Source organism: Stenella coeruleoalba (assembly GCF_951394435.1).
Source record: "Stenella coeruleoalba genome assembly, chromosome: 3".
Taxonomy (NCBI): domain Eukaryota; kingdom Metazoa; phylum Chordata; class Mammalia; order Artiodactyla; family Delphinidae; genus Stenella; species Stenella coeruleoalba.
Window position 1 is genome coordinate 162,262,544 of NC_137148.1, and position 27,746 is coordinate 162,290,289.

General features: G+C 56.9%; 1 protein-coding gene across 4 annotated transcripts in view; it reads left to right on the forward strand.

Annotated features, from left to right (window-relative positions):
* The first annotated feature begins 258 nt into the window (after positions 1 to 258).
* The window catches only part of KCNN1 (potassium calcium-activated channel subfamily N member 1), a 33,099-nt gene continuing 5,611 nt past the window's right edge, over positions 259 to 27,746 (forward strand). The window contains exons 1-8 of one of the 4 annotated variants that reach the window (XM_079917283.1): positions 259 to 296; positions 3,062 to 3,181; positions 13,517 to 13,999; positions 14,671 to 14,766; positions 17,038 to 17,456; positions 20,398 to 20,539; positions 24,480 to 24,590; positions 25,160 to 25,287. In XM_079917283.1, coding sequence (XP_079773409.1) covers positions 13,598 to 13,999; positions 14,671 to 14,766; positions 17,038 to 17,456; positions 20,398 to 20,539; positions 24,480 to 24,590; positions 25,160 to 25,287 — 1,298 coding nt within the window. In that variant the 5' untranslated portion in view covers positions 259 to 296; positions 3,062 to 3,181; positions 13,517 to 13,597. Of the gene's footprint in view, positions 297 to 1,086; positions 1,312 to 3,061; positions 3,182 to 8,153; positions 9,133 to 13,516; positions 14,000 to 14,670; positions 14,767 to 17,037; positions 17,457 to 20,397; positions 20,540 to 24,479; positions 24,591 to 25,159; positions 25,288 to 27,746 lie in introns of those variants that run through there. The other 3 variants (XM_079917282.1, XR_013827650.1, XM_079917281.1) reach the window with 3 other exon arrangements.

A 27,746-nucleotide genomic window follows, 5' to 3' on the forward strand; every position in this document is an offset into this window, starting at 1 on the left:
AATCCCCGCCTCAGGACCCCGCCCGGGAGAGCATTACCTTTCACGAGATGCTAGGGGTGGGGAAGGGGGAGGGCTATTTTTAGAATGAATGGAAGAAAAGAGGGGAAAACAACAACAACAAAAAAAAGGATGGAGGCTTGTAGAAGCCTTCTGGCTCCCAAGAGGAAAGCCCCCTCACCCCAGGCCAAGGCAGAAGGGGGTGGGGGCTGTTTCAGAGACGGGGCGGGCGGAGCAACGGGGGCAGAAGGCGAAGAGGGAGAAGACAGTGGTCTGAGAGGGCGCCGCGCTTCCTCGAGGTAAGGGGGAGAGCTGGAGGAGACCAGGAAGACGTAGCCGGCAGCCCTACAGACTCCCGAGAGCTGTAGGGACCCCAGAGGTGGGCGCTGTCCAATCCAGAGACTCCGAGAAATAGACTCGGAGAGGGGCCTGGGCAGAGCCAAGGTCACTGGAGGGCTGAGCCCTAGACTCAGTGTCCCATCCCCTAGTGACCCAGACCTCGGGAGCCGCATTGTTCTAATTTGGCAGAGTGACCTTCACAAACCCTGCCATCCAGGCCTCTGCGGTTCATGTTCGGTGGGGTCCCGGAATCGTGCGGGAAGAGGGCGAATATCAGGATATCACTATGCAACAATAACACGGAGAAGTTTTCTGTGGTTTGTTTTCTGACCACCCCGGGTCCCTCCTCCCTCACTGGGACCTTCCAGTCCGGGCAATATCACCAGCTGCTCGAAACCCCCGGGTTCCCCCTGTAACTCCAGGCCCACTCAGGGTATGTGTGTGGGGGGAGGTTAATTGCCTTCTTCTGTCTCCCTGGCCTCTGCTCCTTCCCCGGACCCCGGGAGAGGCCCCCATTGTGAGGGGGCAGCCGTATTCTGTGCTGCTGGGTCTCTGGGCCTTGGCCAGAGGCTCCCCAAGTCTGGGTCTCAGTTTCCCCATCTATGAAATGAGCGCCGCGGGGTAGCGGCGGCAGAGGGTCCTCCCGGCTCTTTGAGCATCCTAGGAGATTTGCTGGCACGCCCCTGCGAGGAGGGGGCTTGCGCGAGACCAGAACGGGGATTCCCGCCCCCCACTTCTAGAGCAGCGTGGCGGGGGAGGGGGTCGCGCGGTGGCAGCCTCCGGCTGCCTCTCCCTCTGCGCGGTCGGCGCCCCCTCCCCGGGCGGCAGGGCGGGGCCCAGAACGGCGGGGAGGGGGTCAGCTCTGCGGCGGCGCGCGCACACCCTCCCGGCTCACACGCCCTTGCCCGGCGGTGCACTTGTCTTCGCGCTCGGGCCAGGCGCGGGGGCTCCAGCTGCTGCGGCCGACTCCGGCCGGTGAGTAGGCAGTAGGGGGGTGGGTTTACAGGGTGGAGGTCTCAGCGGCGCTCCCCTTCTCCTCGGTGGGAGTATAGGTCTGGGTTTGCCCGAGTCGGGGAATTCAAAGGGGGAGCTGCGGGAGGGAAGGAAACCCCTTCCATTCTCCCCCAACACCAAGCCCCGAGTCAGCTCCAGGGCCCCCAACCCCTGGAGAAGGGGGCTCTGGCTCCCGGAATTTGGGATGCGGAGACATCCTCCCACGGAGGAGAGGGTGGAGACATGGGCACCCTCCCGCGCCGCCCTCCGTGTGTGTGTGTGTGTGGTGGGGGGAGGACTGGTCCCACTGCCCCTCCCCATTACCTCCCCCTCCCCCCCAGGCCTTTCTCTCCCAGTGTGTGGCAGGGATTCCCCCGGCCGGCCTTGCTGCAGAGTGGAAGGGAACCCCCTCCTGCCAGCCTACTGTGCGTTTGAGCGCCTGCCCTTTGGAGCTCACGCTCTTCTCTCTTCCCTAAGCTTCTTCTCCTACCCCCACCCCCATTGACAGGGAGAGAGGCCCAGGGAGGGTTAGCACTTAGCCAAGGTCATGCAGCTGGGCAGGAGCAGAGCCGGGTTTGTGGCTCACTAACCTCAGAACCCAGCGGATGGTGTCAGCTCTAGGGTCCTCCGCTCCCTGCATTTAACCACAGGTGTGAGGGCCCTGTCTGGGGACCCTGGAACTGGAGGAGGGTTTCACTCACTCTCCCCAAGTCTCTCCGCCCTGCTAGAGGCCCAGACAGGAGTGAATGGGGAAGCCCCACCACCACCACCTGGCTCCCTCCTTTTGGCTCCGAGGTCCCTCGTGCCCCCTAGCCCCTCTCCCCAAGCCAGCCCAAGACCTTGAAGGAAATCCCTGGGACGTGGGGGGGGATTCCAGATGGGCAGGCCGAGCATCGTGAGCCCGTAGAATAATGTCCAGTCTGATTCACCCATCTGCTGGTTGACCTTCTACCATCCCCCTGCCCTACCAGGGCCAGAGTCAACTCCAAAGTCCCCCTGGCTAGAACAGGCAGCCCCTGAGCCATGCAGGCGGCCATTGGCTCCCACCCCAGACGCTGGCAAAAGAAAGGACAGCTGTGATGTTCACAGCCAGCTGAGTTTTCCCTTCAGTCCCATTCTGGGGTCTCCCCCACCCCTCTGCACCATGGGGCTGCCCTGTGTCCCCTTTTGCCCTCTCCTCCAGGGCAAGACGGGCACTGTGGTCATATGGGGATTCTGGAGACAGCCCTGTATAGACAGCGAATACTGTGAGGGAGCTACAGTTCCCAGGGCAGCTGCAGAAAGGGGAGGACTTAGGGGCGGCCAAGAATAGAGCCAGGCAAGCCAGAGGTTCCTGACTCCTTTATCCTCACACCAGCCCCTCTTAGCCTCACCCACCCAGCTCTCCCTGTGGTGAAGGAATTGGTGGGGGCGAGGGGGGGAGAGGAAGAAGACAGGGAGCTGCATGAGGAAAGGCAGATAGAGCGTTCAGTGTCAGGGGAAGGAGGGGGGCCTCCAGGGAGGGGGCCTGGGGGGAATGTATCAGCCGGGGTTCATCAAGGGGCATGCGGGAGGAAACAGGGCTCCACTGGACAGACAACGCCACTGATCCTGAGTTTCCCTAAAACTTACAAGGTAACCCAGCTTGTCAGAGTGTAGATCTGTTCTAAAGACCATGGCCGTCTGGGAGCTGTCCGTCCCCTGCCCTCCTGGGGCCCTGCTCCACCCCACAACCCATGTCTGGTCCTTACAGGTCAAGGGGGAAAGAAAAGCGGCCACAACCCCCTGCCAGCCAAGTGGTAGCCCAGCGGGACTGAAGGGGACAGGCCGTTTGGTGGTGCCTCATCAGGAAGACCCCTGCACCCGAGGGAGGGTGAGTGAATCGCAAACTCAGGTCACATTTGGGGGTCGGGGGCAGGGGGCCAGGAGTTGGATAGAAAAACTGGTGATGTAAGAAAAAAGTGCCAACCTTTGACACAATACTAATAATTTAATAATAATTATTATTATTATGACTATGCATTCTAGAGCCCCCTGGAGAATCACTGTCCACTTTCTTTGATCACTGGTGGTGGGGAACCTGCTCAGAGAGGCTCGGTGATCCACCCAGAGTCACACAGCCAGAAGGAGGGAGTTGAACTGGGTTGGAGGGACCCTAACCCCCACGGTCCCCACCCCAGATCCCGTGGCCTCACTTCCTGGGGACAACCCTTGGGGAGCAGCTCCTTTGCTGCTTCTTTCTCCTGCAAATGTTGATGGACATTCTGGCGTCGGCAGTGAGCTGCCTATGTGAAGAGGACAGAAGTGTCAGTCCCAGATGTGTGGGATCATTTAGTCAAGCAACAAAGACGAAGCAGTTATGGTATGCCGGGCCCGGGACTGGGCACTGGGAACACAGCAAGGACTGAGGCAGGGCCAAATATGCCCTTGTGATATGTGCTGGGAGGAAAATAAAACATGGAGATGTATTAGAGAATGACTGGGGCATAGGGGAGGCTCCTGTAGCTGGGCAGAGGGACCTCTCCAGGGAGCTGACCATGAGCTAAGACCTGAAAGAGGAGGAGTAGCCAGCCAGGCAAGAGCTGGGAGAGCGACATACCAGGCAGAGGGAACAGCATGTGCAAAGGTCCTGAGGTGGAAAGAAGCTTGGCATGTCTGAGGAACAGTGAGGAGGCTGGTGTGGCTGGAACAGAATGAGCAAGGAGGAAAGTGAGGGTAGGGGTGTCTGCAGGAAGGGGCTGAGGTGAAGGAGTGGAATGCAAAACACTGGGGAGCCATGGAGGGTGTGTGAGCAGGGGAGAGACATAGTCTGATTTATGATTCTCAAAAGCCCCTGTGGCTTCCGTGGAGAACAGGGACTATTGGGGGCAGGAGTGGAAGTGACAGAAGGCCAGAGGGGAGGCCAAAAGGGCATCTGAGTAGTCAGCTGGGCCAGGACCAGGGTGGGGTCTCAGGGATACAGAAGAGTGGCCAGATTCTGGGACTGAGCTGGCCATGGAGGATGAACTGTTTGTGGCCAGGTTTCTGCCTCATGCTGAGGGACCATGGGGAGGGAAGGAGGGATTCACTGTGCCTGGGGAAATCTAGGAAGGCATCCTGGAGGAGGTGTTCTTGCTCTTTGAGCTGGGTCTTGAAGGGTGAATAGGAGTTTGCCAGTGGCCAATTGGAGCCATGCCAGGGATCTATCCATACAGATGCCGTGCAGGCCACGGGGAGCCACTGAGCACTAGGAATTAGCAGCAACATGATCATATTTTAGCAAGGAAAGATCCCTGTGGGGGCCTAGCAGAGACTGGACTGGAGCCCGAGCGGTCAGGAAGGAGCTTTTGAAATGGTCCAGGTCATGATCAGGCCAGTAGCAACTGGGAGCATCCAGTCAGCCATCACAGTATGCCTGGCATGTTTAATGGGGATTAGCTCCCTGGCCCCTCCCCCTGCCCTTGGAGGGTCCTCGTTGCCCTGCTGAGGAAACTGAGGCTCAGAGAGGGACAGTCTGTTGTCCATGACCACTGTATGAGTTTCCAGGGGCTGCTGTAATAAATGACTACAACCTGGGTGGCTTAAGACAGCAGGAATACATTCTCTCACATTTCGGAGGCCAGCAGTCTGAAATCCAGGTGTTGGTGGGGCCACACTCCCTCTGAAGGCTCTGGGAGAAGCCTCTTCCAGCCTCTGGTGGCACCAGATGTTCCTTGGATTGTGGCTGCATCACTCCAGTCTCTGCCTCTGTCTTCACGTGGTCTTCTGCCCTGTGTGTGTGTCTGTGTCTTCTCATGTGGTCTTCTTGTAAGAACACCAGTCATCGGATTAGCACCCACCCTAATCCAGTATGACCTCACCTTAATTTAACTACATCTTTCAAAGACCAATAACGTGGCGAAATAAGGTCACATTCTGAGGTCCTGGATGAACTGGAATCTGGGAGAGATACTGTTCAAAGCAGAACAGCCATGCAGCAGAGTGCTGTGCTTGACGATCGAGCCTTTGCCCCAGGGCTTATGCCAAGGCAGGGGCTGTAGGGATGGGGACAGAGGGGTGGCCTGGAGCGAATTTAGGTGGACAGGCCTGGGGTCCCATTGGATGTGGGGGACTCTGGGGGGGAAGAGTTAGTCTGGAGCCTTCCAGATCGAGAGTGAGGAGGGAGGGAGGAGAAGTTAAGTGTCTGGAGCAGCGACGCCGCTGCCAGCTGAATGAACAAGACAGCCCCAGGGCAGGTCCCCTGGTGGATGTGGCAGGGTCTCCCAGACCTCGGCTGCTTGCGGGAACTCCGTGCTAATGACAAAGCCGATTCCCTGCCTGCGTGTCACCCCCAGGCTGCCACCTCCTCCTTCAGAGTAGGGACTGAGGGCTCCTCACTGGGCTGCCCGCGGCGAGGACCAGGGGATGCCAGGCACAGTCCCTTTCCACCCCTCCCTGGCCTCATTTCCGCTGTGAACCATCTGCAAGGGCCAGTTGTATATATTTATTGATTCAAGGTCTTATCTTGCCCACTGGCCCGAAACCGTGAGTTTGGGGGATTTTGTGTGACTTTGTCCACAAGTATCCCCCGCTTGGGGTGCAAACCCTGCCTACGGGAGGTGCTCAATAAATGCCGATAGAATAAATGAAGCTTCTCCAGGTCCCTGTACTGGAGAACCCAGGAACAAGCCCTCTGTGATGCCCGCCCCAGCTGCCCCCGCCCCCCCCCCCGACCTTCCTGTCCCCTTCCTGCCCTCATAGTTCACAGGACACTAGGGGGCTTAACCCTCCAGGAGTTCCGCTCTGCTCAGAGCCCTCCTGCACACAGCCCTGTGAGTGGGACCCCTGCCCGCCTCTGGGACTCGCCCCACCCTGTTTACTCCTTCTCTCCAGCCCCACTGGTCTCCCTTCTCTTCCTCCAGCACACCCTCCTCTGTCTCACCTCAGTACCTTTGCCCTTGCAGTGCCCTCTGCCAGGTGTACCCTTTTCCAGCTCTTCCGGGGTGGCCCCTTGGCCCCTTTCAAATGTTCTCTTTCCGAGAGGCCTTCCCTGACCACTGTAGTTAAAGGCTCCCCATCCCCATTCCTATTTTTCTCAACTTCATGGGATCCTTTTCCAATGCTTTTGTGTGGAAGCCTTAGTAGTCCTTTACGTGGAGAGGTTTGTTCCCTTTCTCTAGAAGATCAGCTCAAAGAGGAGCAGGTTTGTATCTGTCTCAGACTCTGCATCCCCAGCGCCAGACTTAGAGAAGGAGCTCAGTGGGTATGTGAATGAATGGGTGGATGAATGAATGAATGAGAGAGTGAGTGAATACCTTCCCCACTCTGCTATCCCCACACTCACAGGGGACTCAGGGTCCTGCCTCCTTCCAGGCAGTCATTGGTTAGACCCAGGATGGGTCTGAGATTTCTGTGAATGGGCAGCTTGGGGGTGAGGGGGGAGGTGGCCAGTCTGCCCCTCCTCAGGCCACTGCCTCTGGGTCCTTCAGTTCCTGGGAGGTTCTCCCAGGTCTCCTGCACCCAGACCCATGGCAACTGCCCTGAACTTGTGGCCCAGCCCTTGGGCCCCTGGAGGAGGGGCTCTGTGTTTAGCCTCCACCCCCTCACCAGTCTGTAGGTCATTTTCTGGGGCTGAGTCCTGAGGGCCTCCCAGCTGAAGTTCATTTGCATGTTCCTCAGGTCCCTTCCAGCCGGCTGTGGGCTGTTGAGAGGCTGTCTAGAATGGAGACTCGGGTATATCCCACCCAGAGCTTCACTTTCATCCACCCCCTACCTTTGTCCACCAATGCCAGCCTTGTCTCAGAGGGGTGAGATTCAAGCAGATAGCATGGCCAACTTGGGCAGGAGGAGACGGTCACCAGATTGACTGTCAGCTCCTTGAAGAAGGTCCCTGATTCCTCAGGGCAGGTGAGCCCAAAAGGGAAATAGGGATGTTTCCAGGGAGAGAAGGTGGATGCAGAGCCTACAGGGCCTGGGCAGGGTGGGAGGGCTGGAGAAGCCTCTGGGGGCTGTGGCCGATGCTTTTGTGAATTTCTGGATGTTTACCTGTTGGACTTGAATTCAGAAAGCATCAGATGCTGCAGGGACACCCGTAGGCACGGTGAGCATGCTTCTCGTGGGGCAGGAACCCATACGGGGGCAGGCTCAGGCTGTCAGGGGACAGGGCATTGCATGCGGCACAGGGATGTGTGCCAGACCCTGAGAGAGATGTGGGTGGCTCCATCACTGTTGTGCTTTAGAAAGAGCCCCCAGTGGCTCAGGCAAGGGAACAGCAAGTGCAAAGGCCTGGAATGAGCTGAGGGGAGTCTGAGGAGGCCTGGGATGGGGGGCTGGTGAGTGGATGAGTGGGATGCAGGCTGGAGCAGGGTTGAGAATGCATCCCTTTCGGGTTCCCACAACCCCACTCCTGGAGCCCCTGTGGATGCAGCAGGGTGGTCCCCAGGCCTCTACTTCCCACCTATTACAGACCTGTGCACTGTCACCATGGCTAGGCCTTCTTCAGGGTGTCCCCGGCAGCCTGGGCTAAAGAACAGGCTCTCGAGAGGAGGGAACAGGAGTCCCATCTGCTGACCCCTGGCCATCACCTGGCTGTGCTCAGCCTCACCACCATCACTGCCCCAGGACACTACCCCCTGCCCAAGCAGCTGTCCGCTCATTTATTCATTCAGCTCAGCTATTTTCTGGGTACCGCAGAAGAAACAAAACAGATCAGCTGCCCTCAGGCAGTGATGAGCAATCAGATGTTCCTGACCTGGTCCAAAGCTCAGGGCCAGGAATAAAACAGATGGGGGGCTGGGAGAGAGATGGGGGGAAGCTGCTGCCCCCAGGAGCCCCTGGGCTGGGGAGGACAGAGCCAGACTCAGTCACCCAGGTGACAGGGTGGGGACAGGGTGAGGCTGAGGTAGTGAGGCTGCCTGGAAAAGGAGGAGGTAAGGGCTCCCCACCTTCCAGTCCCCACGGCTCCTCTGAGCTGCCATTAACATTGAATGAATGTTGCCCAAGGCCATCCTCAGTGCCAGGGGAAAGGGACACCATTTGCGGGACCCCCAAAATAGTCTCCTGCTGTTCTGCCATCCTGGCATTGGTTTGGGGAGTTAGGACTGGGGGAGGGGGCTAAGTCTGAGTGGGCTCTCTCCTTCCAAAGAAGATTACCTTTGCCCCAGCAGGCACCCCCCTCCACCCCTGGAAGCCCCCATACCCAACTCCGAGGCATCTTCTACTTGCCAACATCCTGCTTCCCACCCCAAGACTCCCCCACACGGAGAGGACTTTGATGAGGTCATTTCAGGAGGAAGATGTCCAGTCACTTTGCAAAGTTGTCCCCTCAGCAAGTGCGTGGTGTGATCAGCCCCCAGGCGCGCAAATGTTGAGAGGTGGCTGGAGTTTGGGGACCTGATTTTGATAAAGGAGTGGTTAGTTCTCAAAGGCTTTCGAGGTCGGGAGTTTTCGCTTCGCTAAGGTCCTCTCCACGGCGCGGGGCAAGGGTGAGTTTGAGGAGCAGCAGCTCGCTGGGGAGCGAAGGGGGAAGCGGGGAAATGAGGGATCTTTAAATAGAGGCGGGGCTTGCGGGGTCGCCGGGGGCGGTGCCAACCCGGGATCGGCCAATCGGCTGCGCCGCCGGCGTCGCACCGCCCCCTCCTCTCCCTGCCCGGGCGGGCGCTCGACCCCCGGCCGGGCCCGTGGGCAGGGCGGCGGGGGATGCGCACGCTGCCACCGCCCCCGGCCCCACCGCCCCGGGGCCTCGCGCCCGCCCGCTGCTGCCCGCCCCGCCCGCGACCCCGGCCCCGGCCCCTGCCTGGGGGTCCGCGGCCGCGCGGAACCCTCTCCCCTCCAGCCTCGTCCGCCTGCCCAAGACGAGTCCCGCAGGTACTGAGTGGGATGGGCAGGGGCACCCAGGGCGGCATGTCCCGGAGTGAGATGCGGTTTGGGGCAGGGGCTAGGAGGGTTTCCGTGGGGTCCGCAGCCCAGGGGATACGGCGACGGGGGGAATGTGTGTATGTGCACTGCCCGAGTGAGTAAAGATTCACGGACCCCCATCCTGGAGGGGGAGGGTACTGGGTTCACTTCGGCGGGGGCAGAGCAGTGAGTCTCTAAACTCCATAGATACGGTGGGGGAGCTCTCGGGGTGGAGGCAGTGACCCAGGACTGACATGGTAATGGGAGGAAGGAGACCCTCATCACTGGCCCCTGTATCCAGCCATTAGGGGCAGCACGGCAGGGGTCGGAAAGCCGGGTCCCCCAGCTCTCCCTGGACAGAGGTTGGGTACCCAGCACAGTGCACTGCTTGGGCTGTCCTGGAGGGTGGGGCCACAAATGTGAGTGCTGAAGGCTGGGGGTGAGCCAGAGATGCTAACGGAGATGCATCAGAGTGGAGGGCACTGGGGACAGCAGGCTAGGGCAGGCTAATTGCACCCTGTTGGCTGCTGGCAGGTTCCTGACGGGTGGTGATGGGGGGAATGCCTAAGGGATGGGGCAGTCAGCCAACGACTTGCTGCACCCACTGTCGGGCAGCCCATGGGGTTGGAAGGACGAACAGATCCTGTCCACCCTGCAGAGCTGTGGCCCCAAGAGTGCTGGTGGAGGTGTGTCCGAGGGTCCTACCCCACCCTCCGCAGGGACACGCAACCCACAATTCACCCACATATCCTGGAAGGTTCTACCATGTGCTGCTCTGGCCATGATTCCTGGGAGCAATGGGGTGGGCATTTGCCCCAAGGAGGCTCTGCCTTGGAGACTGATGGGCAGGGGTCACGTTCTCCTGGTCCAGCTCTGAAGGACAGATCACAGTGTTCGGTAGTGTCACCACAACAGGCGTACCCATGGCTGAGTGCTAAGCATTTTCCACATGAGATCTCACTCCATTGTGGCCACTGACCCTGCTGGGATGGCACCGAGACGCCCCTTTACTAAAGAGGTAAATGAGGAAGTGGCAGTGACTTCGTCCTGGCTGGGACACCCAAAGGTCCCTCTGCAATCAACCCATCATTTGTAAAAGAGTTCACTCGAGGGCCTTTCGGGTCTGGCCATTTTCTTTCTCTTCTTGTTGGGTGGGACAGTTCAGAGGAGTCGGCCTCCTTGCTCCCTGCTCTCTGCACACCTTCGCCCACTCCTCAAGAGCCCTCCTGGGTCCCCCCGGCCCTGCTTGGCCTACAGGTTTCCCACAGCATCTCGTGGGATGGGACACGAAGGCGGGGTTTTGCTCATCCCGTCACCCCAGAATTCAAGGAACAGAGGTCCTGTGCCCCAGACAATTTGGGGAATTCCAGGAACCCTCAAAACGAAATGCAGCCCATAGGATGTTTGTTGCTTTTTAGAGGAACTCCTTGGAGAACCCAGGGCCTTCACCCAGAAAAACACACCCTTTCATGGACATCCAAACCTTGGCTGGGGTGTCACAGGGACTTCTGGTTCTTTGGGAAATCTCTGAGGGTCCCGGGGACCCCAGCTTTAGGCCCAGATTGCATTGAGGGAGGGGAAGGTGAATCTGGGGAGGGGTGGGGTCTCTTGTCCCCAGGGCCCTAGGGTCCCACCCAGTCTTTAGAAACGGGCTGCCCCCTTCTCCTGTGGGATCGCAGGCAGGCCACTCTGTCCTTCCATTTCCTATGAGGTCGTGGGAGGGGTGGAACAGTCACCATGCCTGTGTTCTGAGCTCTGTGGCCCCTCAAGGACAGGGCCAGGCTGGCTCCCTTTCCAAACAGCCACTCATCAAGAGGGACCCAGGCAGATCCTGCCATCCACTGCCCCCAGACTGCACTAACTTAGTCCCTGCCTTTCCTGGCTGTGTGACCTTGGGCAAAGTGCTGAACCTCTCTGAGCCTTGTCTCCCCTCTGTAGAATGGGAGTAAGAATGCCACCTGCCTTGCTGAGTGGCAATAGGGATTAAATGTGGTAATTCTCATCAAGGTCTCGGCCCGCAATAAGCAATAGGTCCGCATTAACAACATGGGCACTAAGAAGGCCCTCCCAGAAACCACCTGCCGCCTGTTCACATGCCCTACCCCACCCCCTCCCTGCCCAGGACACGTTAGGACACGGCTGCCAGGCAAGGAGGAGCATGGCGGAAACACGGCCGAATTTGGCCTGTGTGTTGGGCGGCTGAGTCACATCCCCAAATTGCATCTTCATCGGTGCATTTTGGAAGGTCGTTTGCACCGCTCCCACCCGCTTCCGGTCCTGACTGCCAGGCCACCACCTCTCCTGCCTTTGCTCCCCAAGCCCTGGGCAGGAGCCTTCTGCACCTTCAGGAGGGAAGATGGGAGGGGTGCCTGAGGTTTCCTTGTGTCTTGGGTGAGGGCAGGGTCTGGGGCCGCTGTGTGTGTCCTGGTGGCAAGCTCTTAGCCCTGCCTAGCAGCCGACAGCCCTTCAGGTGGCAAGCAGGGGCTCTAGCCCAGAGGAGAGTGGCACCTGAGTGCTTGTGAGAACGAAGAGAGAGATCAGGGCCAAGGTCAGCCTTATAAACTGTGAAGTGCTGGCCCTGCAGGAGATGAGCCCATATAATCTGTGATGTCCTGGGACCACATGGGGCCAGCTCTTATAAACTGACGCATTAAGTCACAGGTGACATGGATGGAAGTGGGACACATTCTAAGACTCATGTTTCTTGTGTTCCTACTGTGTGCTGGCACCCTCGTCTGGAGACGTGTAGTGAGTGGAACAGATACTGCCTGGGGCAGGGCACGGACACAGGCACAGGTGGTTCTGCAATGCATGCGGTAGTGCCCTGGCCAAGGTCACCCCTGTCCCGCCTGGCAACATGGCTCATCTTGGCAGGTCCTGATGTGACACTTTCTGAGCCTGTCACCCCCGGGAACATGGCTTCAGGGCCAGGGAGGTGTCCTCTCTGTGCACGCAGCCCCCTTTCCTGGGCCCCCAGCACATGCCAGCTTGGCCTTTTCCAAGGGGACAACACTTGGCCCACAGCCCACCACTGCGTGGCTTCTTGGGAAATCCCACAAGGCAGCCTGGTTCAGAATCTGCCTTGTAAGGAGATGGTCCCTTCACCACATGGTACCTCAGTTTCCCCATCTGTACAACTGGCCAAATCCCAGGACCCTCTTCTTGGGGGTGTTGTGAGGATTAAGGAGAAAAATCTGTGCAAAGGACAGAGCCTGGCGTGTAGTAGGTGTTCAGTAAATGCAGGCTGTGGTGGCAGCAGGGGGTGCCTGCAGGGGTGGGGAGTGAGAGAGTGGGCTGGGGGTGGGGGTGGCAGGGGAGGATCTGGCAAGTTGGGACCCAGGAGATTGGACTCCAGGCAGCCTCATCATGTGCGTGTCATCGTCTTCAAGGTCCTTGCCCTTTCATGTGACGCCAGGGGACACTGCCTTGTGCAGGAGCAGGGGGCAGATCAGACAGTCTCCTCCTTGGTAGCCAGTTTCCTTGGTGGGGAAACTGAGTCTGGCCCGAGGTCACAGGACCAGGCCAAGCACGTCTCCCAAGACCCTGTAGCATCAATTCTGGGATCTTAGAGTTAAATCCTGGATTGCTGTTTTGGTCCTGGAATGTGTTTGGAGATCACAGACCTCCCTCCATCTAAGCAGGAGGGAGCTGAGAGTCTCATAGCCATGGCCGTGGTCCCCAGTTTCCCCCTGGCCGTATCCCGTGACTATGTAAGTGTGTTCAGGCCTTTGGACGGCTCTACGGGAGGAACTGGAGTAGAGCGAGATTAACTTGTCCAAGAGCCTGAAGGTCAGAAGGAGACAAGCCTGGATTGGAACCGCCTCCCAGCTGCTCATTTACACGGCCTCTAGTCCTCCCAGGCAAACCAGCCAGCGGATTCCATCTTGAGGCATTCAGAAGTGTTTATTGAATGCTAGGCATTGTTCGAGGTATCTGGAGACACAGAAAAGTCAGTGGGCAAAGGTCTGGTAGGAGGGTGTTCCAGGCAGAGGGCACAGCAGGTGCAAAGGCCCTGAGGCAGGACCAAGCTTGCCGGGATCTGGTAATGGGTAGGCCACCGTGGCTGGAAGGGAGTGACTCTTGGGAAAGTGAGAAGGATAAGGTGGGTGGGAGCCAGACCACAGAGGCCTCCTGGACACAGTGAGAAGTTGAGTTTTTATACAATGGCACTGGAGAGCCATGGGGATGTTTGGAGCAGAGGAGGGACATAGGCAGGTTTCTGGAGTGGCCAATCCACGTGTCAGCCGCAGTCGGTTCCTGGCCTCTCCAGCCTCAGGATGTGCTGGGGTGGGGTCCGTAGCCCTCTGGTCCGTTGCTGAGGCCCTGACACGACTGTGTCCCCCATGCCCTGCAGGTCAGCGCGGGAGCCCAGTTGCTGAGCCATGCCGGGCCCCGGGCGGCCGGCAGCAAGCCCAACCCCAGCACCCACATAGTCATGAACAGCCACAGACACAATGGCTTCGGGGGACGGCCACTGGGTGGCGGGCTGGGTGCCCTGGGCCGAGACCCTCCGGACCCCGAGGCCGGCCACCCGCCTCAGCCTCCAAATGGCCCAGGCATCCAGGTGGTGGTAGCCAAGAGTGAGCCGGCCCAGCCCTCGCCCGGCAGCCCCCGGGGGCAGCCCCAGGACCAGGAAGAAGAGGAAGATGAGGAGGAGGATGAGGCGGGTAGGCAGAGGGGCTCGGGAAAGCCCCCCAGCGTGGGCCACCGTCTGGGCCACCGGCGGGCGCTCTTTGAGAAGCGGAAGCGTCTCAGTGACTACGCTCTCATCTTCGGCATGTTCGGCATTGTTGTCATGGTGACGGAGACGGAGCTGTCCTGGGGGGTCTACAGCAAGGTAGGTGTGGCCCTTCCCCCTGGCACCCCAGGGAGGCCCTGCCGGTCCCACTGGGCTCCCTGAGACCCCTTGGGCACGGGGTGGGGGGCCACATCAGCCCTGGGAGAGGGGGGTGGGGGATGCTGAGGGGTCCCTGGAGGTGGGAAGGTGGGGGCCCCTGGGCCTCCTGTTGTGTCCACCCCGTGGGGGCAGCAGGAAGGCTGCAGGTGGGCCCAGAAGTCTCCAGCCCGTTTCCTCTGCCCTGCAACAAGGGGCTGCACCTTGGCTGAAGGTGGGGATGGGGCTGCCTCCCAAGGTCAAGCCGGGGGAGGGGGGAGCCCCAGAGAAGGGCTGCACGAGGAGCAGGGAAAGAGCTTTCCCTTTTTCAAGAGCGGTCAGGACCAGGTTACATGGGTCCCCAAGTGGATGTGAGGACAGAGGGAGATGAGAGCCATGTCAGCCTGTAAACCGGGAAGTGCTACGTCTGCATGAGGTCAGTTTTTGTAAACTGTAGAGTGCTGTACCCATGTGAAGCCAGGCCTTATAAGCCGAAGTGCTGGGCCCGCCTTGCTCTCAGCCCAGGCCTGAGGAGTGAGGACCGGAGCTTCACTTTCTGAGTGAAGTGACCAGGTGGGGGGTCAGGAGGGCTGCCTGCCTTGACAGTGTCTGTTCTGCCCTCTCTCTTTGTCCAGGAGTCCCTGTACTCATTTGCACTCAAATGCCTCATCAGCCTCTCCACCGTCATCCTGCTGGGCCTGGTCGTCCTCTACCACGCCCGGGAGATCCAGGTCAGTGCCCAGTGGGGTTGGGGCAGCTCCCCTCCCCCCAGCCACCTGGGAACCCAGCCCTCTAAGACATAAAAGTATCAGTAGCCTCTTTATAGTAAAAAAAAAAAAAAAAAAAAAAAAAGGACTTCTGTGGAGACACACTGTTTAGATCACTCTAAATTTCCTTGGAATGCATATCTTCATTTTAATTTTCATTGATTCTTTGGTAAAGAACACCAACATTGGGGGAGCAGGAGGTGGGCTGGGGTTCTGGTGCACGTGGGTTGTTTTCACAGCCCTGGGTCTTCCGAGGTTTTGCAGCCATGGGGTCCAGTGTTTGTAGCACCAGGCTCCTTTCCCTAGTCCATCGGACCCTGTTTTTGAAAGATTTATCTTGTGCCAGAGAGTTTATTCTCCTATTTCAGGGGTTGACCAAAACCTGGTCAGGCTCCTGGAGAGCCCAGTTCAGGGCTTGTCAGGCAGGCGTTGCCACAGCAGGCTGGCACCAAGGCCTGGGGACACCAAAAGGTGTCAGATGTGGCTCTTGAGTCTGGCCTTTGACCCCTGACCTCAAGGAGCCACAGTATGGCAGGAGATGGGTGTAGGAAAATCCTACCTGCGTTGCACTGTATGCAGACCTGTCAGGGGACACCCAGGGTCTGGCACACAGGAGGGGTCCCTGATCTGGCTGGGGGTTGGGGGGAGGGGGACAGTGACCCCTGAACTAAAGGAAGCAGTTCTGAAGATACAGCTGTGGACAACAATCTGGCAGTTCCTTCAACAGATAAACATGGAGTTACCATATGACCCAGCAATTCCCCTCCTAGTTACACATCCAAGAGACACAACAACCTACATCCGCACAAAAACTTGTACACGTATGTTCATAGCAGCATTATTCACAATCGCCAAAAAGTGGAAACAACCCAAATGTCCACTGACTGATGTATGGATAAACAGAATGTGGTCCATCTGTACAATGGAATACTATTCAGCCAAATGAAAAAAGAAGGAAGCACTGTGTGTTTGTAGCACCACAGCCGAGTGGCTTAAACAACAGAAATGTATTCTCTCACAGTTCTGGAGGCTGGAAGTCCAAGATCAGGTGCTGGCAGGGTTGGTTTCTCCTGAGGCTCTCTCCTTGGCTTGCAGACGGCCACCTTCTCATTGTGTCCTCACATGGCCTTTGCTCTGTGCTCACACATCCCTGGTATCTCTTCCTCTTCTTATAAAATGACACCAGTCCTGTAGGATTGGGACCCCACTCCTATGACCTCATTTAATCTTAATTATGTCTTTAAAGGCCCTATTTCCAAATACAGTCATACTGGGGGCTAGGGCTTCAACGGATGAATTTTGAGGGGACAAAGTTCAGTCCATAACACTCCACCCTCTGGCCCACCTTGCAAATCTTTGTCCTTCTCCCATGCAAAATGCACTCATCCCATCCCAACAGCCCCCAAAGTCTTAACTCATTCCAGCATCAACTCTAAGTCCAAAGGCTCATTTAAATATCATCTAAATCAGACATGGGTGAGATTCGAGGTACTGTTCCTCCTGAGACGAAATTTGCCTCCAACTGTGACTAGACAAGTTGTGTGCTTCCAAAATACAATGGTGGAATGAGCGTAGGATAGACATTCCCGTTCCAGAAGGGAGAATTATGAAAGAAGAAAGGGGTGGCAGGTCCTACACTTCTCTCAGACCTAGCCAGGCAAATTCCGTTAGATTTGAAGGCTGGAGTATGGTCTTCCTTGGCTCAGCGCCCCACCTTCGAGGCCCACTGTGGTGGCAACATTGCCTCGTTGGCCCCGAGTGGTGGCCTTTTGTGACTGCCTTCGCTCACTCAGCTTGATGTGTTCAAGGTTCATCCACATTGTAGCATGTGTCAATGCTTCATTCCTCTTTATGGCTGAGTAATGTTGCATGGTGTGGAAGGACCACATTTTGTTTATCCGTTCATCCATTGATGGACACTTGGGTTGTTTCCACTTTGGGTGCCTGTGAACAGTGCTGCTGTGATTGCGTGCACACAAGGACGTGTTTGAACGACCATTTTCATCTCTCTCGCCTATATGAGATGGCCGGGTCATTGGTAACTCTGTGTTTGACTTTTGGGGAAACATCTGTGCCACATTTAGCTTGAATTGTGGCCGACCCTGAGAACTAGGGAGTTTTGCTTTTGAGGCCGTGTTTCTTGTGAAAGCCGACGGGGTTTTCGGCTGGGATCTTGCTCCGGGGCCTGGCCTCGTGTCCGAGGCCCACCTCATCCCGCCCGCCTGACCTCCGCAGCTGTTCATGGTGGACAACGGGGCAGACGACTGGCGCATCGCCATGACGTGCGAGCGCGTCTTCCTCATCTCCCTGGAGCTGGCCGTGTGTGCCATCCACCCGGTGCCCGGCCACTACCGCTTCACGTGGACAGCGCGGCTAGCCTTCACGTACGCGCCGGCAGCGGCCGAGGCCGACGTGGACGTGCTGCTGTCTGTGCCCATGTTCCTGCGTCTCTACCTGCTGGGCCGCGTCATGTTGCTGCACAGCAGGATCTTCACGGACGCCTCCAGCCGCAGCATCGGCGCCCTCAACAAGATCACCTTCAACACGCGCTTCGTCATGAAGACGCTCATGACCATCTGCCCGGGCACCGTGCTCCTTGTCTTCAGCATCTCCTCCTGGATCATCGCCGCCTGGACCGTGCGGGTCTGTGAGAGGTGCGCCCCTGACCCCTGATCCCACTGACCCTCACGCCCACCCACGACTTTAGTGATCCCAGGGCTCTCCCAGCCATCACTCTGTCCCCCTGACTTCTGACCCTGGTGAACCCCATGCCTACCCACGACTTCAGACATCCAAGGCCTCCCCCCAGCCATCACTCCATCTCCATGATTCTGACCCTGGTGACCGCCCCCCCCATACCCAGTTCCTGGCCGCAGTGACAGTCCCTCAAGTGCAGCTCCCTCATCCCTGGGACTCCAGCCCTGTGTCCCCACTCCCCTCCAGCCCCTACCCCACACCCCTCTAGGACCCCATCCCTCTTCCTCCTCCCCCTCCCCCAGGGGCCCCTCCCCTGGCCCAACCTCTGGCCCAGGGTGGCGGAGGCAGCAGGAACAGGGCCCTCCCCTCATCCACCTGTCCCCCCCACAATTTAACCTGCTCTCCTTCTCCCCTCTGCCCGCCCCACCGGACTGTAGGGAAAACATGTGAGTCCTACCCTCAGCTGAGCTATGTGTGCAGAGCTGCCAGCTGCCCTGCCCGCCAGGAATTTAAGATCCGCTGCCACCAGGGGAGGGAGTGGGGAGGTGAGGCAAGTGGCTGGGCCCTGCCCCGAGCCCACAGGGCCCCGCGGAGAGACTGTCCCAGTGCTGCCAGGCAGGTGGGTCTGGGGTCAAGCCCAGGATAGCGGGAGGCAGGCCGCTCTTGGGCTGTGTGCACACGGCATCCCTCGGGTCCTTGTCACCAAGGCGGGGCAGTGGCGGGGAGAAGGGGGGAGAAGAGCGTACTTAGCTCTGGTGCCTTGTCGGGGCAGCTGGCCCCAGGGGTTCAGACAGCTCCTTTGGAGAGTTAAGTGGGTCTGGGGTGAACGAGAAACCCATCCAAGCTTTTAAGACCCCCGTAAGAGGTCTGTTCTGAACAGCCTTGGAAGGTGCGGGGCCATCCACCCGACTTATATATGAGGACACTGAGGCTCTGAGGGGCGAAGGGACATCCCTGAGGGCCTAGTTCCTGATTGTTTCCAGAAACCCCCAGCGGTTCCAGGAGAAGGAGGGGCCCCACTGGACCTCTCAGGGCATGGGGGTGCCTTGTCTGGGAAGGGGTCTCTCCTGCCTTGTGCCTAGCTGGGGCTGGGACTGGGCTTCCTGGGAGGTTCCTGGGCTGGACCTGCCCCCAGATCCCCAGTCCTCACCCCTTCAAGCGCCCCCTCCATGACCCCTGCCTCAGCCTGATGTCGGGCTGATGGGGGCGAGGGCCTAGCTCTTCCTGTCATCAAGTTTTACTGTCTGAGGGTCACACAGGGACTCCTTGGACCCCTAATGTGCCCCCGTGCCAGTTCCCACAGACCTCAGGACTGAGATCTGGGGAGTGGGAGAAGGTGCCTTGCATCGGGCATCCCTGGGGTCCAGGCTGGGTCACTGCAGGGGTGCCTGGTAAGGGTGGGGAATAGGGCAGGGCCCGGGGGGGCAGCCAATCCTAAATTCTGAGCCCTCTGACACCGCTTGACGCCCTCTCGCCTGCCTCGCTCCACCCCTGTGGCTCTGTCCCACCCCACCTCCTGCATGCCCCCCACTCCCTGGTCCTGGGTGGTCCTGTAGCACCCACCATAGCTCCAGCTGGGCCTGGAGCCTCCCCCGATGGCTGATGGGTCCCCCACTCCTCCTGCCTCCTGGGTGTGGAGCCCTGGTCTCCTGAGAGGGGGAAGCGGGTGCCGCTTGGGGCTCACATACCTCCGTGAAAGATGGGGTTCAGTCCCTGGTCCCCCTTGTCCAGCAAGCAGCCTGGAAGTCCAGGCTGAAGGGGCCTGGAATGGCACCCGACCCTCCAGGGGGGCAGGGACTCTCAAAGCCCAGACCTGCTGGGAAGGCCTCCAGCCCTCCTTCCCACCTTTTGGGTTTCCATCTCCTCCTTATCTTGAGCCCCTGACCCCAGCCCCATCTGCCTGGGACAGCCCTATCCGCCAGCTCCCCCTGCCCTGCCCCTGCGGCCTAGGAAGGAGGGGGTCAGCTGGAAAGGGCTTCCTGACCTCCCAGAGCTGAAGGGGCTTTGCAGGTAGGGGGCTGAGCTGGAGCAGAACCTTGAGCCATCCCCAGACCCAGAGAACCAATCCCTTAGTCCCCCAGCCTGGGCTAACCATAGGTAGAAACAGTTCATAGCCTGTGTGGCCGGGGTCCCAGGCCACACAGCCTGGGATTGGGACAAAACCATGTCCTTGCAAAACCTTGGGGTCTGTCCCCCTGAATAACAAAAGTTGAGTCCCAGGCCTCTCCCCAGTGCCATGCAAGCTGCCCCTTCCCTCCTGACTGCCAGGAGAGCCCCAGGCCCAAGGCTGGCGCAACTGCCCTCCACAGATTGACTTTCCTAATACTCCCAAGCCCCAGGGTGTGGTCCTGTCTCCCCGTAGGGTCCTCCTCCCTCCTTGGGACCTTGCTGGCTGGGGAAGTTCTTCCTAGTGTCTGACCTGAATCCTCGCCTCTACTTCCTGCCGCTTCTGGTGCCCGTGGCCACCCGTGTTCGCCTCTGTCTGTGTGTCTGTCTTTGGGAGGGGGATTGTGTGCACACGCGTGAACACATGTGCATGCCCCCTCATGTGCGCACGCTCATGTGCGTCACCCACCTGTGGACCCCTCTCTGCCCAATAACCAGCAGCTTGGGGGTCAGGTGAAAGAAGGTTGGAAGGGATGCTGGGAAGGAGTGGTTGCCCTCTGCCCTGTGGTACCCTCAGGAGGACCACAGGGCTGCCCCTGGCACTAACCATCCCCCCACCCTGCCCTATAGTGGTGCCCTGGACACTTTGAGCCTCCAGAGTGATCAGCTCCCTGCAGTCAAGGCCCCCATGCAGCCAGGTAGACCCAGGGCCCTGCCTTCCTGGGGGTGTGATGAAAGCAGAGGAACCAGTGTGGATTGACTGGGCCCTCCCTGGCTCCCCCCAACCCCCAGGTATCACGACAAGCAGGAAGTGACCAGCAACTTCCTGGGGGCCATGTGGCTCATCTCCATCACCTTCCTCTCCATCGGCTACGGCGACATGGTGCCCCACACTTACTGCGGGAAGGGCGTGTGCCTGCTCACTGGCATCATGGTAAGGGCGAGGGCCCTTGCACATGCCCACTGATGGGGAGCCCACGCCGTCTCAAGGTGGACCTGTTCAGAGATCCTCCCTGTGTCAGCCCACCCCTCCGCCACCCTGCTCCTTCCCTCTGATGGGACACAGAAGACACCCTCAGGCTTCCCGGGGACATCTCCTCTTGGGTTCTTCCAGCCCTAGATAGGTAGCTTCCACTGTATTCTCCAGTCCAGATGCTGTGGTCCACTCTGAACCAAGAGTCATTTTTGCCCCTTTATGCTCCGCAGCCTGCTCAATTCACAGCCCTTGGGTCCAGGGCAGCAGACTCGATGCTTCTGTGCCTCGGTTTCCGCCACTCCCTCTGCTTGTTGCAAGGACTGAGTCCGTTCATTTACAGGAAATGCCTAGAGTCATGAATGCCTCGGATACCCAGTCAATACCCTCTGAGCCCTGCCGTCACAGCCCAATTCTCCATCATTTCCTGACTACCGGGGTGTCCTGAGCACCCCACTGAGCCCCTGGGTGTAAGGTTTATCTCTTGTGATTCCTGTGGGCCCAGGCAGCACCGCTTCTTCCCTAAAGACTTCTCAAGTCCACCTGCTTGTATGGGCAAACTTTGGCGTCTGGTGCCTTCCCTTTACCCTGATCTGATCATTAGGTTCCCTGCCCGTCCCCTCCTTCTGGAACCTTCTTTCTCTCCAAGTTTCTTGCATCTCCACAAGTGCTTTTCCATGTTTTGAATTATGAACTGTTCGACGTACAGTAGGGAACCCCTCTCTCCCCAGCCCCCAACTAGCATGTTCATCTTGATGCCGAAAACTCAGCCTCTGTCCACTGGTGCTGAATCAAATCCTGGAGTCAGAGTTTGGGGTGAAGTAGGAAAAAGGAGCTGTATTGCTTTGCCAGGCAAAGGGGGACACAGCAGGCTCATGCCCCGCAAAACTGTGTGTCCCAACCTGGGAGGATTTGGCGAGGAGTTTTATATGATGGTTCATGGACGGAGCTGCTGATAAGGCCCAGAGTGTGTGCAGGGCCTGCATTCCTTTAATCTGACCTGAGGTGATCTCCTGATGAGCTTCTGTGGTTCTTGAGGTTATCAAACTTATGACCTTCTCTCTGGAATGAAGACTGCTTCATCAAATAGTTCATCTGCCATTTGCTGGGGGCCTTAGTTCTGCAGAAGAGCTCAAAGATACTCTCATGTGCATCCTTTAAGGTGGAGCCAGGACCTGCCCCAAGGCTGCACTATGGTTTCTTGGCTGCTCCTCCCTTGTCTCTGCATCCCTTCCCCTCCCTTCCCTGATTAGCAACTGTTCCAAAGGCTTCTGTTGCCCAGGAGCCCCACAGGGCCCTGCTTGGTTTCAATTTGTGAAAAAAAATCAATGAACACCCACAATCCAAAGGAAGTCAACCAACCCGATTCCCCCCAGGGTCCGCCCCAGGCCACTTCCTTTTCTTCATAGAGAGATGCTTTTGTTCTTGCAAAAGTACTATGCTGGGCTTCCCTGGTGGCGCAGTGGTTGAGAGTCCGCCTGCCCATGCAGGGGACACAGGTTCGTGCCCCGGTCCGGGAGGATCCCGCATGCCGCGGAGCGGCTGGGCCCGTGATCCATGGCCGCTGAGCCTGCGCGTCCGGAGCCTGTGCTCCGCAACGGGAGAGGCTGCAACAGTGAGAGGCCTATGTACCGCAAAAAAAAAAAAGAGAGAAAAGTACTAGGCCATCCCCACCATGGTTTCCTTTCCTCCTGCAGAGGGAAGCGCTGTCTTTCCATTGGCTCCTCCCAGCCCCCTTCACTGAATGTAGACTGACCCTGTTGTCACCATCTCCCGAGGCCCGTGGCTCTCTCCCCTCTTCACCTCTTGTCCCCTCCTCTTTGGACACAAACTGGGGGTCCACGTCCTCCTCTGGCCCCCACCGGGGCCTCGCTTCTCCTGGACAAGCTGACCTAGACCCTCTCTCAGTTAAAAGGCATTATGCCTGTTTGCTTACGCTATTTTGTGAGATTGGAAGGGAAAAAAACTAAAGATCGGCCACAATCCACCCCCCTACCCCCATCCCCGGCAGATGAACTTTACAAATGAAAAAAGAAGAGCTCTCAGATAAGATGATGGCTTTAAACCCAGAGAACCTGCAGCGAAACAGAAAAGCCAGGTTCTCTTCTCTGGGATGAGGCTCCTTCCAGAAAATTAGTTCCATGTTTACCCTGTGGCTCATTCCAGACCCGCGCCCCCGGCACGTGCAGGAATGTTTACACCCAGGGATGTTTTTTGCTTTTCTCTGTCACCACACAGCCAGGTATCACACGAAGCCACACATTGGTCTTTCTCTCTCTCTCTCTCTCTCTCTCTCTCTCTCTTTTTGGCCACACCGCATGGCTTGTGGCATCTTAGTTCCCTGACCAAGGGTCGAACCCGGGCTCTCGGCAGTGACAGCGCAGAGTCCTAACCACTGGACCACCAGGGAATTCCCCACACATTGGTCTTTTAAGCCACCTTCAAATTCTTCTGTTAGACCTCTCCTCTTCTACCCTTGCCCAAGTGTGTCCCCTCCCAGTCTCTGCCCCACGGACTCACCCCCGTCCAATAGCTTATAAAGCACACATTTGCTCATTCTTGAACTTCAAGGCATCCCAGCATGGCCTCTGAACTCGGTGTCTTTTGCCGGACGTGGCATCCATGCTATCGTGCGGAGTCATTGGCTGACCCTTTTCCTGGGGGCGTAGTGTTCTACATGGAGGTTTCCAGTATGTTTCTTTGCCCCAGTTGACAGGGCTTTTCTTGAACACAGACTCCTGAGTCTTCCCAAGACCTTCGTCCTGGCCAAGACGCATGATGGGGTCACCTCAGGGGGTGACTTGGTGCCCACCCTTCCCCATAAATGTTTCCTTCCATTCGGAAGAAAAACTAGCCACTCCCCTGGCCCTCAGAGGCTGAGCCCAGGTCTCTTCCTTCCTTCCATCCTGTATGCAGTAGCTGCAGGAGGAAGCAGCAGGTGGGTGCGGTGCCAAAGACAGCCTCCAGCGCAGGTGGGGAGCCACCTTCTGGCCCCCCTCATTGGCCCCTGCCACCTGCTCCACACCACTCCTGGGGCTGATGACACCTGGATGTCCTGGGCTCCCCGTCTCCTGGTTCTCAGTGGCAGAAGTTCCCCCTTCCCGCCCTCCTTCTGCATCACTTTTCACTGCCCCCCACCCCTACCTCTGAGCCTTGCCCTCCCCCTCGGGTCCTCACTCCTGCCCTTCTGTCTCTCAAGTGGCCCCCAAGTGGACAAGCAAGTCCTCTCTGGCCTCTTTCCCTAGCCGGGGGACTGGCTGCCATTCAGAACATACTGGGGAGGGTGGTTGCTAGAGCAGGGTACCCATCACGGGGAAGGTGTCCCCTCCCTTTACTTCCCCGCATCCTGGGTCCAATACTTTGCCTCTTTCCTCCTGCAAATGCCCCACCGCAGGCAGCGGGCCTGACCCTTCTTTCTCGCCACCCTTCTGACCCTACCAGCAGAATCCGCCCCCATGACTGGCCAGCAACATGTCAGCCGGGTCTCTGTCCCCATCATCCAGACCCCAAAGCCTGGATGGAAATGCTTCCCAATCCTCCCACCTCCGTGGGCCTCAGCCCCAAATGTACGTGCAGATCCTGCCTGTTTCTTGTGCTTTCTCTTATCTCCGAGCCTCACTTTCCCCCTCTGCCCAATGGGGATAAGAGCGGTCCTACCTCCCGCGGTTGTTGGGGATCAAATGAACTAATTTATGGCACAGGCTCCCTGGACGTTTGATGGATATTAAGCTAGCGGGGTTGGGAGTCAGTGAACTCAGAAGATGGGATTTGCCAACCCTGCAGGTTTGGAGGGCAAATGTGAGGGGGAGGAACCAGGAGGGCTTCCTGGAGGAAGGAGGGTATCCTACTTGCAACCCATACGAGGTGGACCCTGACATGCCCCCTCGCCCTCTTCATGCAGGGGGCTGGCTGCACGGCGCTCGTGGTGGCCGTGGTGGCCCGGAAGCTGGAGCTCACCAAGGCAGAGAAACACGTGCACAACTTCATGATGGACACTCAGCTCACCAAGCGGGTAAGGACGCCAGCCCCATCACAGCCACTTCGCCTTCTGGTCCTCAAGGGCAGACCCTCCTCACCTTACTTCTGCACACGTGCCCACGGGTCATGCCGCGCTGCGTGTGTGTGCCCAGACTGCCCTGGGCTGTACCACCATGTGAACACCCTTAAGCTGTGCACAGGTGTCCACTTCTGTGCCCAGTCACAGCCCAGTCACGGGCCCCTCAGCAAGAGTCAGGGATTCGTGGTGAGGCAACCAGATGCAATTTATAAGCCGGATGAACTCAGCAGGTCAGCTTCTCTGTGCCTCTGTTTCCTCACGTATGAAATGAGAGAGATGCCGGCGTGTGTCGATTCACTGAGTTAACATTTGCAAGTTGTATAGAAAGGGTCTGGCCCATGGTGAGTGATGTGCGTTAGGCAGACACACGCGTGCACACACACAGCACAGATGTGGATGTGTAAACATGGTCCTGACCTACAGTCCCAGGACCCCAGAGGGGCATTTCCAGGAGTTTCTGGAGGTTTCCAGAGCCTTCCATAGTTTTGTGCTACTCTAAGGAACTGTTCTTTCTCTGGCCTCAGGTAAAAAACGCCGCTGCTAACGTTCTCAGGGAGACGTGGCTTATCTACAAACACACCAGGCTGGTGAAAAAGCCAGACCACGCCCGGGTTCGGAAACACCAGCGTAAGTTCCTCCAAGCCATCCATCAGTAAGTCCAACACCTTTCCCACTTGCATTTCTGTGTCCACCCGGCACGGAGGCAGCCCTGGCCCCCGGGGAGGAGGCTGCAGACTAGGCCAGACAGCTCGTCATGGCCACATCATGGCCATTCCCATGCCAGGTGGTCAGTTGGTTGGGGCCTGCAGCTTCTGTGCTGGGTGGGATAGTGGGTTGGTCGGAGGGAGGCAGGTGATGGACCCAGCACTTGTCCAGAACAGTCACCTCTGATAAATCATGCAAACCACCCAACATAGTGGCAGGTAGCATATTTTATTCTCTGAAATAGCCAAAATGACTCTCCCCTTGGACACTGAAGCAATTTCCCCTTTTTGCTTTGGCTTCCAGGAAGCTCAGAATTAAATCTGTGGCCTGATTCATGTGATCATGTGGGATAATTAGAGATTACTTAATTTTCTCTGTTGTCCCTTTTTCCTGAGAATTATTTAATCAAGTGGTTCTCATCTTGGCTGCTCATTGGGGTCACGTGGGGGTGCTTTTTAAAATCTCACAGGCTGGGAATTCCCTGGTGGTCCAGTGGTTAGGACTCCACGCTTTCACTGCTGAGGGTGCTGGTTTGATTCCTGGTTGGGGAACTAAGATCTCAGAAGCCGCACAGCGTGGCTGAAAATTTTTAAAAAATAAAATAAAATCCTACAGGCCATACCCAACACCAGTTACAGTAGAGTCTGGGATACAGCCTGAGCTCAAGTTTAAGTTCCTCAGGTGAGTCCAGTGTGCAGCCAGAGTTGGCAGACTTTTTCTGTAAAGGGCCAGATATTAATTATTTCAGTCTTTGTGGGCCAAAATGTCTATGTCACAGCTACTCAACTCTGCTGTTGTAGCAGGAAGACCGCAAGGATGAATGGGTGTAATTATGCTCTGATAAAGCTTTATTTTCCAAAGCAAACAGCTGTCCAGATTTGGCCTATAGACCATAGTATGCCAATCACTGTCCACAAGAAATATGTGAACCACATACATAATTTAAAAGTTGAAATTAATTTTAATATATTTATTCAATCTAATATATCCAAAATGTTATCATTTTAATATGTGATTAATATAAAAATCATTAATTAGATATTTTAGAAAGTTTTTTATACTAAATCTTTGCAGTCCGGTACGTATTTTACACTTACAGCCCGTTTTTATTCAGACCAGCCACATTTCAATGCTCAGTAGCTACATATAGGATGTATGGGACAGTACACAGTCTAGAATTTAAACAGTTTCAAATCTTGTGGGATTGGGCACTCACATATAAATTACAGTTGAGTCACATAGTAGCTGATTTAAAATAGAAAACAACGTGTTTTTAAGCACTTTTCAGAATGGGCCCATGCATTCCCAGCTCTTACATCCTGGAAAACCTCATTCACAATTGGGCTTCCCTAGGAAAATCAGATGGATCCCTGCCCCAAGAACTCTCAGGCCAGACTCAGGGGCTGATGAACCAGAAAGCGAGGCAAACAATGTTAGGGTCTGAACTAGCACAACAGGAAGGCAACCAAGTCACCCATAGGGAACAGAGATGAGAGGCAGCACAGAGAACCCTGGTGTGAGCGGTAGAGCCAGGAAGCTTATTGTGGGGAGACCCCAGGGTGTGGCTGGGACGGTCAGCTCCTGGGGCACAAGAGGGTAATGGAGTGTGACCATAGCGAGATCAGGCCATGGGAGAGGAAGCTCAGTCAGCTTGACTTTAATTTTTTAATCCTATTTAATAATTTTGCCTCTTTTAAAAGAACAGCTTTATTAAGGTATAATCGACATACAGTCAACTGCAGCTATTTAGAGTGTACAGTTTGATCAGTGTTAACATATGTATACATCCATGAAACTAGCCCTACAGTCAAGATAATGAACAGATTCATCACTCTAAAAGTCTCCTTGAGCCCCTAGCATCCTTGTCTTTTAGCTAGAGAGTTTAGTCCATTTATATTTATTGTGTTTACTGTTATGATTGGATTAATTTCTCATGATAACAGTTCCTATTTCATGGGACTGTGGGGAGGTCTAAATGGAGTGATGTGCAGAAATGCCTGGCATAGTTCCTGGCATAGAGCAAGCAGTCAGTAACACATGGTACCCCCAACCTCTGCTTCACCTATCACCTATGAAGCAGGGAGAGGAGTTGGTGCCCCACCTGCTTGACTTCACTGTGCCCAGGTGTTAGTCCTATTTCCTCATAAGACCCCAAGGCCCTCCTTGTTGACCCTTCAACAGTTGTTTACTGACCACTGGGTCCCAATCTAGTCTCTGCCACCTAACTGTGGGGCCTAAGCAAGTGACTACAGTAGTCCAAGCTTCGTTTTCTTATCTATAAAGTGGAGACAATGGTGACATGCCTCTTCTCCAGGAATGGAGTGTGGATCAAACAATTGGGGTGACCAGATGATTTGTCTGCACCTGCCTGTCACACAGTATTTTCTGAAAATGGGAACTGTTGTT